Source organism: Staurois parvus, unplaced genomic scaffold (genome assembly GCF_062004578.1).
Source record: "Staurois parvus isolate SC_StPar_1 unplaced genomic scaffold, SC_StPar_1.0 ptg000105l, whole genome shotgun sequence".
Taxonomy (NCBI): domain Eukaryota; kingdom Metazoa; phylum Chordata; class Amphibia; order Anura; family Ranidae; genus Staurois; species Staurois parvus.
Genome location: NW_028317901.1, coordinates 6,267,423 through 6,283,914, shown reverse-complemented (window position 1 = coordinate 6,283,914; position 16,492 = coordinate 6,267,423). Strand labels below are relative to the sequence as shown.

General features: G+C 41.3%; 1 protein-coding gene across 1 annotated transcript in view; it reads left to right on the top strand.

Moving 5' to 3' along the window:
* Positions 1-15,157, top strand: part of DAPK2 (death associated protein kinase 2) — a 126,528-nt gene extending 111,371 nt beyond the window's left edge. The window contains exons 10-12 of the mRNA XM_089671448.1: positions 6,101-6,190; positions 9,238-9,321; positions 12,266-15,157. Of these exons, the coding sequence (XP_089527574.1) occupies positions 6,101-6,190; positions 9,238-9,321; positions 12,266-12,346 (255 nt within the window). The 3' untranslated portion in view covers positions 12,347-15,157. The remainder of the gene's footprint in view (positions 1-6,100; positions 6,191-9,237; positions 9,322-12,265) is intronic.
* The last annotated feature ends 1,335 nt before the right edge of the window (positions 15,158-16,492 follow it).

Below are 16,492 nucleotides of genomic sequence, written 5' to 3'. Positions count from 1 at the left end.
GAACTCACTACCCCAATCCATCAGACTGTCATCTACCCTCCTCACCTTTAGGCGCACCCTGAAAACCCATCTCTTCAGAGAAGCCTACCTAACAGCAGATCTCCTCCACTCCTCCCACCACTCCATCCCCCACAGCCACTTCCTCCTGTACCACTATCCCCTCCCTCCTAGATTGTAAGCTCGAGAGAGCAGGGCCCTCGAACCCCTCATGTATTGTATTGTTACTGTATTGTCTCATGTTCTGTCCCCCCACTATAATGTACAGCGCTGAGCAAACCTTTTAACGCTATATAAATACTGTATAATAATAATAATATATCAAGAAAAAGCAAAGCAAGTTAACTAGGCAGAAATATGCACCCTTCTCCATTCTATGTGAAATAAACAAATACTAAAAAAGAATGTAATAGTAAAAAGATGGGGTATGTTACATCTTCAAAGGCCGCACCAAACACCACATGATATTACTTTTACAACATATTCTCCTTTTCACGGTTATACAGTATGTGTTAGTAATTTGATCTTTTAGTAAAATACTTTAGGGGGATTTACTAAAACTGGAGAGTGCAAAATCTGGTGCAGCTGTACATAGAAACCAATCAACTTCCAGGTTTTGTTGTCAAAGCTTTATTAACCACTTCCCGACCACCCAATAGCAGCTACACTGCTACAGGGCAGCACAGGTGTGCAAAATCACGTATGTATATATATATATATATACAGTGGGGCAAAAAAGTTTTTAGTCAGCCACCAATTGTGCAAGTTCTCCCACTTACAAAGATGAAAGAGGCCTGTAATTGGCATCATAGGTAGACCTCAACTATGAGAGACAAAATGAGAAAACAAATCCAGACAATCACATTGGCTGATTTGGAAAGAATTTATTTGCAAATTATGGTGGAAAATAAGTATTTGGTCAATATCAAAAGTTCATCTCAATACTTTGTTATATATCCTTTGTTGGCAATGACAGAGGTCAAACGTTTCCTGTAAGTCTTCACAAGGTTGGCACACACTGTTGCTGGTATGTTGGCCCATTCCTCCATGCAGATCTCCTCTAGAGCAGTGATGTTTTGGGGCTGTCGCTGGGCAACACAGACTTTCAACTCCCTCCAAAGGTTTTCTATGGGGTTGAGATCTGGAGACTGGCTAGGCCACTCCAGGACCTTGAAATGCTTCTTACGAAGCCACTCCTTCGTTGCCCGGGCGGTATGTTTGGGATCATTGTCATGTTGGAAGACCCAGCCACGTTTCATCTTCAATGCCCTTGCTGATGGAAGGAGGTTTGCACTCAAAATCTCACGATACATGGCCCCATTCATTCTGTCCTGTACATGGATCAGTCGTCCTGGTCCTTTTGCGGAGAAACAGCCCCAAAGCATGATGTTGCCACCCCCATGCTTCACAGTAGGTATGGTGTTCTTTGGATGCAACTCAGCATTCTCTCTCCTCCAAACACGGCGAGTTGTGTTTCTACTAAACAGTTCTATTTTGGTTTCATCTGACCATATGACATTCTCCCAATCCTCTTCTGGATCATCCAAATGCTCTCTAGCAAACTTCAGACGGGCCCGGACATGTACTGGCTTAAGCAGGGGGACACGTCTGGCACTGCAGGATCTGAGTCCCTGGCGGCATAGTGTGTTACTGATGGTAGCCTTTGTTACGTTGGTCCCAGCTCCCTGCAGGTAATTCACTAGGTCCCCCCGTGTGGTCCTGGGATTTTTGCTCATCGTTCTTGTGATCATTTTGACCCCACAGGGTGAGATCTTGCGTGGAGCTCCAGATCGAGGGAGATTATCAGTGGTCTTGTATGTCTTCCATTTTCTAATTATTGCTCCCACAGTTGATTTGTTCACACCAAGCTGCTTGCCTATTGCAGATTCAGTCTTCCCAGCCTGGTGCAGGTCTACAATTTTGTTTCTGGTGTCCTTCGACAGCTCTTTGGTCTTCACCATAGTGGAGCTTGGAGTGTGACTGTTTGAGGTTGTGGACAGGTGTCTTTTATACTGATAACAAGTTCAAACAGGTGCCATTGATACAGGTAATGAGTGCCGGACAGAGGAGCCTCTTAAAGAAGAAGGTACAGGTCTGTGAGAGCCAGAAATCTTGCTTGTTTGTAGGTGACCAAATACTTATTTTCCACCATAATTTGCTATTAAATTCTTTCCAAATCAGCCAATGTGATTGTCTGGATTTTTTTTCTCATTTTGTCTCTCATAGTTGAGGTCTACCTATGATGCCAATTACAGGCCTCTCTCATCATTTTAAGTGGGAGAACTTGCACAAATGGTGGCTGACTAAATACTTTTTTGCCCCACTGTATGTGTGTGTGTGTGATTTTGCAACTTCTGGATGGGGGGCGCGCGTGCGCCCTACCCGCGCCGCCATTCGAGGCCGCAGCTGTCAATCACCGGGTTCAGGATGGTGATTACTCGCCGGCAGCCGGTGATTGCCAAGGATCTTTGACGGGGAGGAGAACTGTATGTAAACAATACAGTTCTCCCTTTTAGCTCGTGTACACTGCTGTGGATGGCTGTGTGCAGCACAGCCATCCAAAGCAGTGTGATTACAGTGAAGCAGGCAGACACACAGCCAAAGTAAAACAGCACACAGTTAACCCTTTGATCGCCCCTCATGTTAACTCCTTCCTGCCCAGTGCCATTAGTACAGTGTAAGTGCTTTTTTTTTAGCACCGATCACTGCATTGGTGTCACTAGGGATGTCAGTGACATCAAGTCAGTTCCCCCCAGTGTCAGAATGCCTGCCGCAGTCCTGCAGTCCCGCTATAAGTCGCTGATTGCCGCCCTTACTAGTAAAAAGAAAAAACAAAAAAGAAATTCCATTATCTGTACCACCATTTGTAAATGCCAAAACTTTTGCGTAAACCATTTAATTTAAACATATTGGAATTTTTTTTAGCAAAGTCATGTAACAGAATACATTTTGGCTTAAATTTATGACGAAATTTGATTTTTTTTATTTTTTTACTTGACATGTTTAATAGCAAAAAGTCAAAATTATTGTTTTTTTAGGGCAACATTTTATGATGTTTTCTGAAAATTATCACAAACAAATCATAAGTACTTAAAAAGTGACAGGGGACAAAGAGCATCCTGTAAATGTGTTTGCTTTATTAGATTCAAATGGTTATTGCTTTTTCAAACCCAAATCAATTATAATCATTAAATGTTAAGAAAAGAGGCCCTGTACTTCTTTGTTCTGAATTCGGTTTTAGAGTTTAAAGGTAGAGTAGAAAAATAGTAAAAGTTATACTTAATATTTGTAATATTGTACTTTTTTCAGCCACAAGATTCCCCTCCTAGCTTTTTATTCACATGTTTCTGAATCAGAGAGATATTGCACATTAGGTTGTACAGCATTTATTCATTCCTTTCCGCTCCAAAAAACTCTACAAAAACTATTTTTTTTTAACCTGCATGTCCTTACTTCAATTAGATTTTGCACTCCTGTAGATTTTTATGTGGCATGCAAAACTTGTTCAAGGCAAACAAAAATAACACAGTGTCTAACTGTAACTACACTATATACTGAAAAAAGCTGACCCAGACTTTGCTTAGCTCATTTCTGATGGCTAGTTAAAGTGCAACTCCACTTTTGTTGTGAAAAATGCAATCCACTTCAGCTGAACTATATTCAGTACATTATTTTGGCAAAACATTTTTAATATTCTTAGATGGATTATTCTAGAGTAGATGATGTAGGCTTTACCTTACTTACCTTTACCACTAGAGGGGTTTGGTTATTGTGAAAACAGAAGAAGTGGCCTCCAAAATCTCTTTAGTTTTAGGACTCTTTAAAATAATCTCATCTAACTCATTCATTCCTTTTGTATTTCAATGGTTTTTATTAATTTTAAACAGTATAAAACAGAGGCAACAAAACACGCCCACGCAGGGGCTATCAATTGCACCGATAGAAAATGCATAATAGAGCAGACAACGCTCTAATTCCAATAAGGCAAAACGTATGCCCACGCAGGGGCTATCAATGGCACATAGGTTACAATAACATCAGTGAAACTCAGATTATCCCAACTAAAGACAGCTGTCCACTGTCACATCAAAACAAACAGAAAAGGAAAGAAGAAAAGCAGAGAAGAAAGAAAGAGAAAAAAAAAACAAAAACAAAAACACACACCAAAGAGCAAGGGTCCATGAGCGCCAATACAAAACTCCATTACCTCCTTACACTGGCTGGGGGGAGCGTGGGAAAGGCATATTGCAACCACGGCTCCCATATTTTCAAAAATTTATGTTGAGAGTCGTTGCATATACTCGACATCTGTTTATTGAGCATCATAGTAGTCATACGATCCCGCACCCCCTGAAAAAGTACAAACGGACTCTTCCAGGCCTGGGCAATTGTCCTAGTGGCCAATAAAAACAAATAGGAAGCCAACCGCTGCTGACGAGCCAAGAGGCCCGGCATGGGGCAATGAAGCAAAGCATACCGAGCATCCCGGCGTATGGAGAGATGAAACAAAGTGAAAAGGAGGCCAAACACACGAGACCAAAAACGAACCAACCTCGGGCATGACCACCAGATATGCAGTACATCGCCACGATGGCCACAACCCCGAAAACATTGATCACTACAGGCTGGGTTAGCCTGGGCCAAACGAGCCGGCACCCAATACCAACGAAACAATACCTTATAGGCTGCTTCCAGCGTGGTCGTATTAAACGAACATTTAGCTATGAGTGACCAGGCTTTATTCCAGTCCTCCGGATCCACAGCCACTCCCAGGTCGCGTTCCCACTGAACTACATATGAAAGAGAAGTGTGCAACGAGCATCTGTTCAAAGCTGCGTAAAGAAGGGAGATAAGGCCCGGGGCGCCCGGACGCTGCTGGCAAAGCCGTTCAAAGGCAGATTTCTGATATGGGAAAACAGAAGTGGCCCTCAGCGAGAGTAGCCAGTGCCGCAATTGAAGGTACCGAAAACATTCCGCTGGGGGAACATCCTGAGACTCCCGGAGGACATTCCAGGTGGGAAAGGACCGAAAAATCAAAAAGTGTTGCACCTGTGAGAAACCATGAGCCACCCACCAAGAAAATGCCCTCGGGTGATCTATCATTCATTCCTTTTGCAGGGGATGCATAAAATTCAATTTCAGGCTCTCTGCAGACACCATATTTTTCTTTAAGGAAATCGTAGCTAGCTGCAGAATAAAATAGAAAGATCATTTTTATTAACATGGCTTTTGTAGCAATTATATACTATATGTTATATCTATTTTAACTAAGGCAGGGTTTTCTGTTCAAGCTAAATTTCAGCCAAATAGAAAATATAAAAACAACATTTTATCTAGCTATGTAATCATAGCAAGTGGGGGCACTTGTTAGGGAGGAGAAGCCAGGAGCACCAGTGGGGGACCCCAAAAGAGGCAGATTTGGGCTGCTCTGTGCAAAACCATTGCACAGAAAGAGTGAGTATGACATGTTTACTATTTTAAAAATTGTACCTTTACATTCATTTTGACCTGGCCATAAACTAGCAGATTTATTTATGAACATTGGTATGACTTTCCTCTTGAACACCACATACACTGTTAAAAACTCAGTTGTTCTAGAACAGTTTACCATCCTGCTCCTTTCAATTTCCTTGCCACTGCAGTCAAAAGTGAACATCAATTTTACCCCGCTGACTTGTCAAAGTATATAAAACAGGAGCTGTTTGTATTGTTTCTTGGCTGTTGGCAAGAGACTGTTTTTTATTTAAGCACATTTATAAATTGTGTCCAATATGATAACTTTCTTATATCAGACAATACTACTTTATACATATCGTATCTCCATAACAAGAAATATGTCAAAATTATAGCATAGCTTTTAAATATTTGTAATATTTGAAGTTTAGTGTTCATATCTTTGTGAAAAAAATATTTAAATTTTTTATATAGTTCCATGCCAACAACACTAAGGTAATTATATATATATATATGACTTTGGTGTTGTCAGCATGGAACTATATAAATATATGTATATATATATATATGTGTATATACACACACACACATGCATAGTTTGTACACTATAACTGATCAGGTAATATTTTTTTTCTTCTCTTCTTCACAGCCGAAAGATAAGCATCAAGTCTTTGTAAGAAAAAAGTCCATTATAAACTTGGAGAACTTAAGGAAGCAATGTATTCGGAAGCGCTGGAAGGTAATACATTGATAAAGTGAATCAGATACTAGTAATTAATACTGTGACAGACCACCTGGCATGCCGCCTGGGTGCCTCTGCCAAGCATTGCCTCCTGACTCCAAACCCTTCCGGCAGCCTAGCTAATACCAGTCCTTTACCCCAAGCCTCACACACAGACAAGATGTTGAGGTAAAAAGCAAAGGAATACCTTTATGAACAGAATTACAGGTTTTTATACACTTCGAAAATAGGGGTAGTCTCCACATGAACAATAAAAACAAATATTATTCATTGGGGTAAATATCACACAATGGTTAGGTAACCAGGTAAAATTGACACAAAACTAATCACATCCAGACAGAAACAATAGGCTACTCAATTAGCAATGGGAATTCACACCTAGGAGGCACACAATGGGGAAATTACACAATGGGAGAAATACACTTTATACCTAGACAGGATAGGCAAACACAGGTACACATTATAACAGTAAACACTTAATAAACAGATTACGCATAACAGCAGGAGACCCCAACATCAGGTTGTTTTGAGGTTATTATAATCATCTGCTTTGAGTCTCTGAGTCTAGGAGGGGGTTGAAGAAGTCAATGTTGGTTTGGGCTGTTGATTCTATACCCCAACAAAACACAGAGGCCCAAAATCTGAATGCAGGTCCTCCAGTTCTCAGAGTCTGTGTGTCTTAGGGAGACATGGACTTGAATCCAAAGTAAAACTACTTCAAAGGTCCCCCAGGCACACATCTCCCAAATAATAGAGCCCCTCAAATGCCAGGGCCCATAGTCAGTAGGCAAGAGGCTAGCCTTTAGTCCCCTCCAAAAGCCCCTGTCCTGTCTGGGTCTGTCACAAATACCTTATATACAGCACCACATACTCCTTATTAGATGACACATTTTTCATTGGATGTACCCTAATAGCTTTTTAATGACACAAAATGATAACGATATGTTTTAAGCCTTGGTAACCAATCACAGATCTACATGTAACAGATTAATGTAGATTGACAAATAAAACTGTGATTGCTTAGTATGGTTACTGCATGGCTCCTTCCATAAGATCATAACCCTCCTTAGCTCTGCTTCACTGGTGGTTTCACTTGGTTGTCTACTTTATACAAGTCTAAAACCTAAGCAGCTTATATCTTATTTAACCCTTTTATGACCCGAGGTCATTGAAACTTAGATGCCCTGACAAAATTTAGCATATATAAATACCCTTGTTTGAAGTGCTGAGTTAAAAGTGCCCCCACATGTTAATAAACCGTTTTCTCTATTGAAGAATTCTTCTAAAAACCTCCCTTGTGTAGACATCCAGAAGACCCGAGACTGTTGCTGAGCTCTGAAATCTTTGATGTGATGTCATCAGCCCCAGCTAGATCATAGCTGTTACCCAAGTTAAACTATATAGCATTCCTTTTACAACACCTTGCCTGTGGGCAGGGCTTAGGTACCCTAGTGGGGGACACTAGAACTACATGTGTTAATTGCATAGATTTTAGGCAGGAGTTTACTGTCATGCAAAAAAATCAGCATTAAGACATAATTCCAGACTTAGAAGCGAGCCACACTGAACACAGTTAACCCTCTAGCAACCCCAGGCTGACTGACTGTACTGTTAACACTAAGCACTACAGACACTACCACAGTTAGAGAGCACCAACTCCCAGGTGTGCAACATTTAGGAACCGGTACAGAAGAGCCTGCACCGGTAACCACCAACCCAACAATACCCATCGCCTCACTCTCAGTGACATGTCTACAGTTACCAATGGAGACAGAAATGAACATCACTCTGTGACAATGTGCTTGCTGTCTCTGTCTCTCAGGGGCCCCCTCTACATAACATAACTCTCCCGTGACCTCCCAGGCTAGATTTCTAGGTACATTATACCACAGGTCCGGTCCCAAGATATGGGGAACCGGCTGCAGTGAAGGTGCCAAGCACTTAACCCCCTTCACTACCAGAGTTACTGTCACCCTACTGTCAACCATTTCCTGGCTGGTTGGCTGCCCTTAGCAAAGACACATGTATGGTTGTTCCTAGCAACGGCAATATAGCCTACACTAGACAGCATACTACATGCTGGACTAAAATGTACCGCATCTACTCTAACCTACAGTCCCCATGTTTCAAACCATGTTGTTTGGATACACCATGCAATACACCACTTGGGAAGAGACTTCAGAACAGGAATTCAACAGTTAACGGGAACTTTACTGAAGAAATGCAAGCTTACAGGAACAGTTCTTGTAAAGCAACTTCTCACATAAACAAAGGTGCTCTAGTGCCCATAGGGTGATCATACCTGACTAGTAGCAAGTCCTTAGAGTCCATTAGAGACACAGTATGTGATTGGCAATAATCCACAATAGGTAGCACATATAGTCCATGATTGGCAGTGATCCTTAAAAAAGGTGCAGCAAGTCCCCAGGGAGCTACCTTGGCTAGCCCAGGAACACAACAAGCTACATTTTAGCAGCAATTCAGCTAGGCCTCTCATGTGGAACTCTCTTGGGCACCCAAGAGCCCTTTTTATAAGGGATGGGTGGATCTCAGAGTTTCGGCGGGGCACAGTATACACAACAAATTTGTAAGACTTTCACAAGAAGGACAGTGGACTTGGCTCAGATAACTGCAGAGCATGAGCTAGCAGAGAAAAAACATTAACCCCTTGAAAGCACCTGCTTACACGCCATCTACATAAAAGGTTATGTAGCTAGATAAAGGTAAGGGGCACAGGAGCTGAGCTACCCCAGTCAGTAATAAGACACTCCCAGAGGAGAGGACTATGATGTCTAAGGAATGAGGGGACTGTGCTAGAAAATTGACTCTTCCTGGCATTGTCATATTTTCTATCAAGTTTAAAAATCAGTTATTGAAAGAAAAAACACCTCAGGTATGAAAGTAAAATACTTGCTTTTTCTCTGCTTCTACCTGAAACTTTATAAGTTGTTGGCAGGGTCTCTTTAACATTTTGCAGACCAGCCAGAATTGTGCACAGTGCCGGTTGATTTTGTAAGTTAACGTTATTTGTCCTCCCTCTTCAGCTTTCTTACAGTGTTGTATCCCTCTGCAATCATCTGAGCCGCTCCTTGAAGAAGAAAGTACTTCATGACGAGGACAGTAGATTGGTAAAAATCTATATTTTAGTTACTGTGATTTTTGTGCTGATCTCATATGGTTGTTTTGGGGCCCTCAGCAGTTATAGTACCTCTTTAGCATTGTTCTGAGTCTCTACTGAGTCTTCAGTATTTTGTGACATAATGTGGGAAGAGTGGAGCATTTACACTGATCAGCCATAATATTATGGCCACCCAATAAAACCCATCAAGGCATGGACTTCACTAGACCTCTGAAGGTGTGCTATGGTGTCTGGCACCAATCCGTCACTAGCAGATCCTTTACGTCCTGTAATTTGTGAAGTGGGGCCTCCATGGATTGGACATGTGTCACTTACCTGGTTGGGGAGCCTGACGTGGAGAGAGGACGTCCTCTTACCACTCCCGCTCGGGACCCCTGATAGGGTAAACAGAAGGCACCAAGCCAGGAGGGGCACGAGTGCCTAACGGGTCTGCGGTGACAGCTAGCAGGTGATGACCCGGAAGACCAGGATGCAGGTCAGTTGCGGATGCAGGTGAGCAGGTGCAGCAGCAGAAAGGTACAGCGGAGGTTTGGACAACCGTGGCAGCTGGCAGCCAGCGATAGTCACAGGCAGGAAAGGTAGCAGCGTCAGACAAGCCAGGTCAGGATCAATCGGGCAGATCAGGTACAGAGGAGCAGGCAAGCGGATAGTCAAGGAATGAGCCGGGTTGGTGCAGGCGGAGTTCAATCGTAGTCAGGTCAAATCAGGTAGGTAAAAGGAATCAGGATACAAGCACAGAATGTAGTAGACCAGAAGGCACCAGTCTAAGTGCGGCGGGGGTTTAAATAGCCCTCCTGTGCACTCCGGCGTGCGCACTCGCGTGGGCATGCGCACCGGCACGGCTGACGGGTACCCGGCGTTGGTGCATAGATGTGCACCGATGCTAAGCTCCTTACCCTGACAACATGCTTTTTGAGAACATCCCACAGATGGCAAATTTGGAGTCAACACCTTGAACTCATTTTTGTGTTCCTTAATCCATTCTTAGCTACAGTAGCTCATCTGTTGAATTGAACTACACGGATCAGCCTTCACTCCCCACACACATCACGGAGCCTTTGCCACCCATGACCCTGTTGCTGGTTTGTCGGTTTTCCTTCCTTGGACCACTATTGGTAGGTCCTGAGCACTGCAGACCAGGAACATCCCATAACAGCTGCAGTTTTGGAGTTCCTCTGACCCAGTTGTCTAGCTATTACAATTTGGCCCCTGTCAGAAGCACTCAGATTCTTATGCTTGCCCATTTTTTTTTTGCTTTCAACACATCAATGTCAAGGACAAAATGTTTACTTGCTGCCTAATATATCCCACCCACTTTCAGGTGCCATTGTAGGGAGATTATCAATGTTACTCACTTTACCTGTCAGTAATTATAATGTTAGGGCTGATCAGTGTATACTCGCTCAGTGGTCCAGCACACTGCTTAATGCTTGGATTCCTAAAGTGCAACTCCAACCAAAAAGGTCATTTTTCCAGATTTGGGTCAAATGGGGAATAGCTAGGTCATTTGTTGGGTTTTTTCTGATGTCTTGGGGTCTTGTTGGGGAGGCTTCTCCTTACTTCCTGTGCCAGTGACATTATCACCACACACAAAGTTAGGGGAAATCTCCAACAGAAACACAGATAGCAATAGGAAGCTGACAAGGGTTCTAGCTTTCAACTAGTCTACTAAAAAGAGTTTCTTTCATTGTTTTCTGTGTCCCTGATGGAAATTATTTCTAACATCTTATTATGATATTATGTCAAAGAGGAAGGAAGTGAGTGGACATCTCTCTGATGTAGTGCTGCACAGCAGCAAAAACCACATAGAGATTCTAACCCTTTACTGCCCTATACAAATTTGGGCTGGGTATCCACCATCAAGCTGAAGCTTAGGTATTATTTTTTATTGTATTGTAAATTGATCCAAGTTGGACCAATGTAAGTATGCATATCTCATACCTTAGTGATCCCTTTGGAAGCTGAAACTATCTGTAGTAGTTGCTGCTACTACAGTGATAGCAGCAGTCTTCTGGGTCCACTGCTGAGCAGCCGTTCTGTATGGTATGAGATATGCATACTTACATTGGTCCAAGCTGGAACAGTGATACTGAGCAGTAAAAGAGAACCAACACCATTTGCTCACACTGTCAGCCAGGCAACCAGCACTTTCAGAAGGCAAGGTCAACAATGGCACCCTCCATATGTTCCCAGTAAATGTTACTTGTCATTAGCAATACAAGAAATTGTAATTAATTGCTGTATTTTCTAAGCTCTACTTTTGTTCATAGTCATACCTGAGTGATCCCTTTGGAAGCTGAAACTATCTGTAGTAGTTGCTGTTACTACAGTGATAGTAGCAGTCTTCTGGGTCCACTGCTGAGCGGCTGCCATTCTGTATAGTTAGCATAGGGGGTCACATTGCCACCATTCATATATCATATCACTCTAGCAGCAAATACTACAGTGATTTGAAGCTTCCACAGGGATCACTCAGGTATGAGATATGCATGCTTACAATAGTCCAAGCTGGATCAGTGATACTGAGCAGTAAAAGAGAAACAACACCATATGCTCACACTGTCAGCCAGGCAACCAGCACTTTCAGAAGGCAAGGTCAACAATGGCACCCTTCATATGTTCCCAGTAAAAATTACTTGTCATTAGCAATACAAGAAATTTTAATTAATTGCTGTATTTTCTAGGCTCTTTTTTGTTCATAGTCACAGTTTTTGTAAAAGTATTTTTCTAGTAATTTTGCCAAGTTACAGTTGTTTTTATATTTTTTAATGAGCAATTATGAAAGAAAAACACCCACGTACCTTCTGGTCTATTCACAACCTTTTACTGAATATTAAACACTTTTTATTATATCTTCAAACTTTCCTGATGAGGACAGATCAGCACAGAAATGTTCCCCAGGTACACATACAACTTTATTTCCTTTATTTCAGAGGAACTGTGAAAGTGATGTAGAAGATGAAACAGCAAAACGCAAAGTCATACGACCAAGAAGAAGAAGCAGCACCTCCTGAATACTTTTCATGCTGAGCAGGAGTAAACAGGATGAAGGTCACATCATCTTTTCTGAAGGTCAAACAGCAGTGTAGGTGATACAGCTGGAGGGATGCTGTGCATTCTGACAAGGACGGTTATATTGCCTAAACTCACACTGTACATGCAGAATTTACTTCGACATTGGAAACATTGTGACTCTTACATAACCACACAGTTCTTCTGTATTTAAAATATATAAGATGCAGCAAAACCTTCACAGACTCATATAACTATAATGGTACACATTACCAACCTACCATGTATTTGCTCCTACTAAACTGATTGCTTGTTGATGTTCATTTTATTATTTTAAAACCATTTTTAAATATGGAGTTCATTTTCTAAAGGCAAATAAGGTGTTAACTTTACAAGCGAAGATGCGCTTTTCAAGGGAATTTGGCCCAGAGCTGAGTGAATGTTGTGAATTTTGACTTCGCAAAGAATACCCAATCAAGAAAAAACAAAAAACAGTAAATGGCCGGGATCTGAGTGAACCTAAGAGGAGGGACAACATGACTGGGGAGTGCAGGAAATGTGGAGTATTAGTGGATTGATTTTTCAGTAATGTATTGGGCTTATAGGATTGGAGAGGTTGAGGCATAGGGAGTGTCTTATAGTGTGTAGAAGGGAGGGAGTTCTTGACGGAGCTCAGTCGGACCTAGCGCCAACAGCAGAAAGGTTTCTCCCGTCCTCCCTCCCTTGGCTTTGTTTCTCGTTGGGTGGACCACCTTACTTTTGTTCCGGTGTAGGCATGTTCTGGTGCATCTAGGTTCTTCGGTTGTGGTTCTCCGCTTTGTTTACTCGTAATTTTCTTGTCATAGCAGCTGGCGGGGAGTTTATTGGGTCTTTGAAGGCGGTGCTGGTTCAAAATTGTGGAGAATTAGGGGTTGGGCCCATCTTAGGTATGGGTGTCCCCTACTAATAATACTTCAGTAACATTGGGTAGGTTGTATCTGGTAGTACTATAAGTGGTTAAATTGTCCCGGATGTGGTGTAATTGTGGCTGGAGGCCTTTTTATCAGGTGGCAGATACAACCGGTTTGCAGAGATTATATCAGCCTTCAAAGACCTTAGACCTGGCAGGATTAAATCTGATATTGGTTATGCATTGACTGTATTCTATGCACCAAGTTTTTCATTTAATACTGTATTTAAGGTCTTGTAATAAAAGGCTGCTAAGACCATTCAACTCCAAAATAAAATGTTGTTGTCTGGTCATTTCGGGGGAAAAAGGGACGGTCTAATTTGTGGGTGCTTATAGATAACAGGAGCCTTGGCACTCTGCAGGTCCCTCAGTCAAGTGTTTTTTTCTTACACAAGATTGGATGATGGAAATCCAAAAAGATTCAGCTCATTCACATGCTCTGGAGCAAATTCCCTTGCAAAGTACAACTTAACTTGCACTTCATATTTGCCTTTCAAATCAACCCCACACTGTCAATGGACTGTGTTATTACATCATCAGGAAACTGGAACACCCTGGGGTTGATTTACTAAAAGCAAAAAGGCTGTTCACTTTGAAAGGGAATTTCCACTTGGTTTAATGAATGAGGTAAAGCTCGACTGACTTCCATCATACAATCATGTGCAGGCCAAATACTGTTTTCTCCCAATTCTTCTTGCAAGTGATTGGATATTCTTTGTAAAGTGAATTTATATCACATTTGCTAAGCTAAGAAAAAATTCCTATTTGTCTTTAGTAAATCACACCCCTTGTCTCTCTTCATTATTTGTATTAATATTACCTTTGTTGTACACTTTAATGAAGATGGCCAAGATGCAGTACCAGGTATCTTACTGCAACAAAGAGTGTTCCTTTGTAGTAACTTTATAACGCATGTTCTGAAAAGCTGCCTTTACATCAATAAATCACTAGTTCTTTTTTTTAATAACAAACTGAAGACATTGAAAATGCTACATATTTTTTATTCATTTATGTTCCATGATTTGGACAGCCAGTTGCACATTGGACAAGGATTATGCAGAAATGGGCTAGTTCAGGGGCAATTAGAGGCATGTAGGCATGTGTGTATTGACAGTACCCACTGCACACAGATTTTCCATTGCAGTCCCATTGCACCTAGCGTGAACAAGCCTTTAGAGACCACCACTTGGTAACAGCACAATTCTTTATCCAAAAAATGATGTGTAATACACACACACATCACCATCAATGTGCCTACTATAGTCACTATGAGAAATGCTACTAAGTAAGTGGCAGAACAGTATTTTTTTCTATAACATTTGATAAATGTAGTTAATAAATGATAACTGCACCGAATGAGTGCTTTAACTGATTTTTACCAAACGGTGAGTGAAACGCCAATACAGTTTGGTAGTTAAGTCATTTCAATTACATTGATAGATCCCTCCTCTCCCATTATCAGATATGATAAAACATGGATAAAACATTTCCTTGGGTTGTTTTCACATTCATAGTCATTCCTATATAGAAAACTAAAAAAAAAGTTGGGCTTTTGCAATACAATAATTACTGAATTCAAAGGGAAGTGATAGATGAGTATAGAGATAAGAAAATCCAGTTGAGTTTTACAAGTCAGGTGCACTGACAACACAAGGGAATTTTTATTGTCAGATCTTATTAGCGGGGAATAAAAGTCAACAGCAGATGCGTGATTCTGCACATCTGAAGAAAATGAGTTTGTATTTAACTGTTTAACTGTGTATGTGTGTGTGTACCTATGTAGTGTGTTTACTGGTTTATGGTAACCTTTCTGTTTTATTTTTCTTAAGATATACCTGCATTTTCAATAAACTTTTGTACTTGTTCCTGTAGCCTGTGAAAAAATACCAATATAGTGGGTTACCTTTACTAAGGATAAATCCTGTATATTGCATTTTTTTTTAAAGAACACTGGGGAAAGAAAAAAATTTAATATTTTTAATGAAAGTGCAGCTACATAAGGCTACATTCTCATTATACTGTATATACAGAGTGTGTGTGTGTATATATATATATATATATATATATATATAAATGAGTTTATTGTGCATTAACACATCTGTACTTTAGACACAATTTTAGACATGCTTACAATTAAGTGTAAAACAGCCAACACACATTTGAACTTTTACCTACCAGTACCTGCATGATTGTTTAAAGCGGTTGTAAACCTCAGACATAACATAAACAAAGCATATTCCTCTATAGTGAGTACTTGTCTCAATTAGGAAAGCTAAGTGTCATTTCTGTCTGCTGCTTCATTCCTCTGCTATCAGCATGCATTACTTGTGTCAAGTTTTCCTGACACCAAGAGTAAAAAAGTGACAGGGGAGGGAGCTCCATCACACAGCCTATGATTGACAGCCTCAGCCCTGTTCCTGTGTGCTGTGTGAAGGGGGGTGTTTCCCTACCTTTTAATAAACTCTCAGAGCTCTCCTCACTGAGCTGTGCAGTGTATAATTTCATTTCTCTGCCCCCCTGGTTTCTGAAAGCTCAGACAAGCTTTAGAAATTCTGCATTTTAAACAGATGTAGAGAAGACTGCAGATTACCAGAAACAATTTATGTAGGAGGATTTGTTTTTTCTTCACCTGGCCTCAGGTATCACCTGAGGCCAGTCACTTCACTGGGTATATGTACAGTAGGGGTTTACAGCCACTTTAACCTGACCCTACACCATGGTTTGGTGATTCATGGTTTACCACCCTCCCCTTGAAAGAGCTGGACAGAACATTAATGGCTGAACAGTGGTTGCTTTAAATCAGATGCAGGCAATGTTTAGGTACTGTACATTTAGATTAATCTATTCATGTTGTATAGGGTGGATGGAGGAATCTGTTAGATTTTATTTTTTTCAGCCTGCAGGCTAAATAAAAAGAATCCATCTGAGAATGGCCAGTGTAAGTTGTCCTACATAGCTTCCCACTAACCTAAAAAGTGCACAGGATTAGGAAAACGTCAACCAGATGCCTTGTGGTCAGTGTGTGGTTTGCACTTTCCTGCTCTCCTTTTTTCCTTACTGATCGGTAGGGGTGCCCATCATACCTCCTAGCCAGGATAGCGGTGGGGAGAGCATGTGGACCATACAGCAGCCATGGGAGATCTGGCTTCTTTTTCCCTACTACATGTGAAGCTAAGGTTTTAGAATAGCTAGTCTTGCT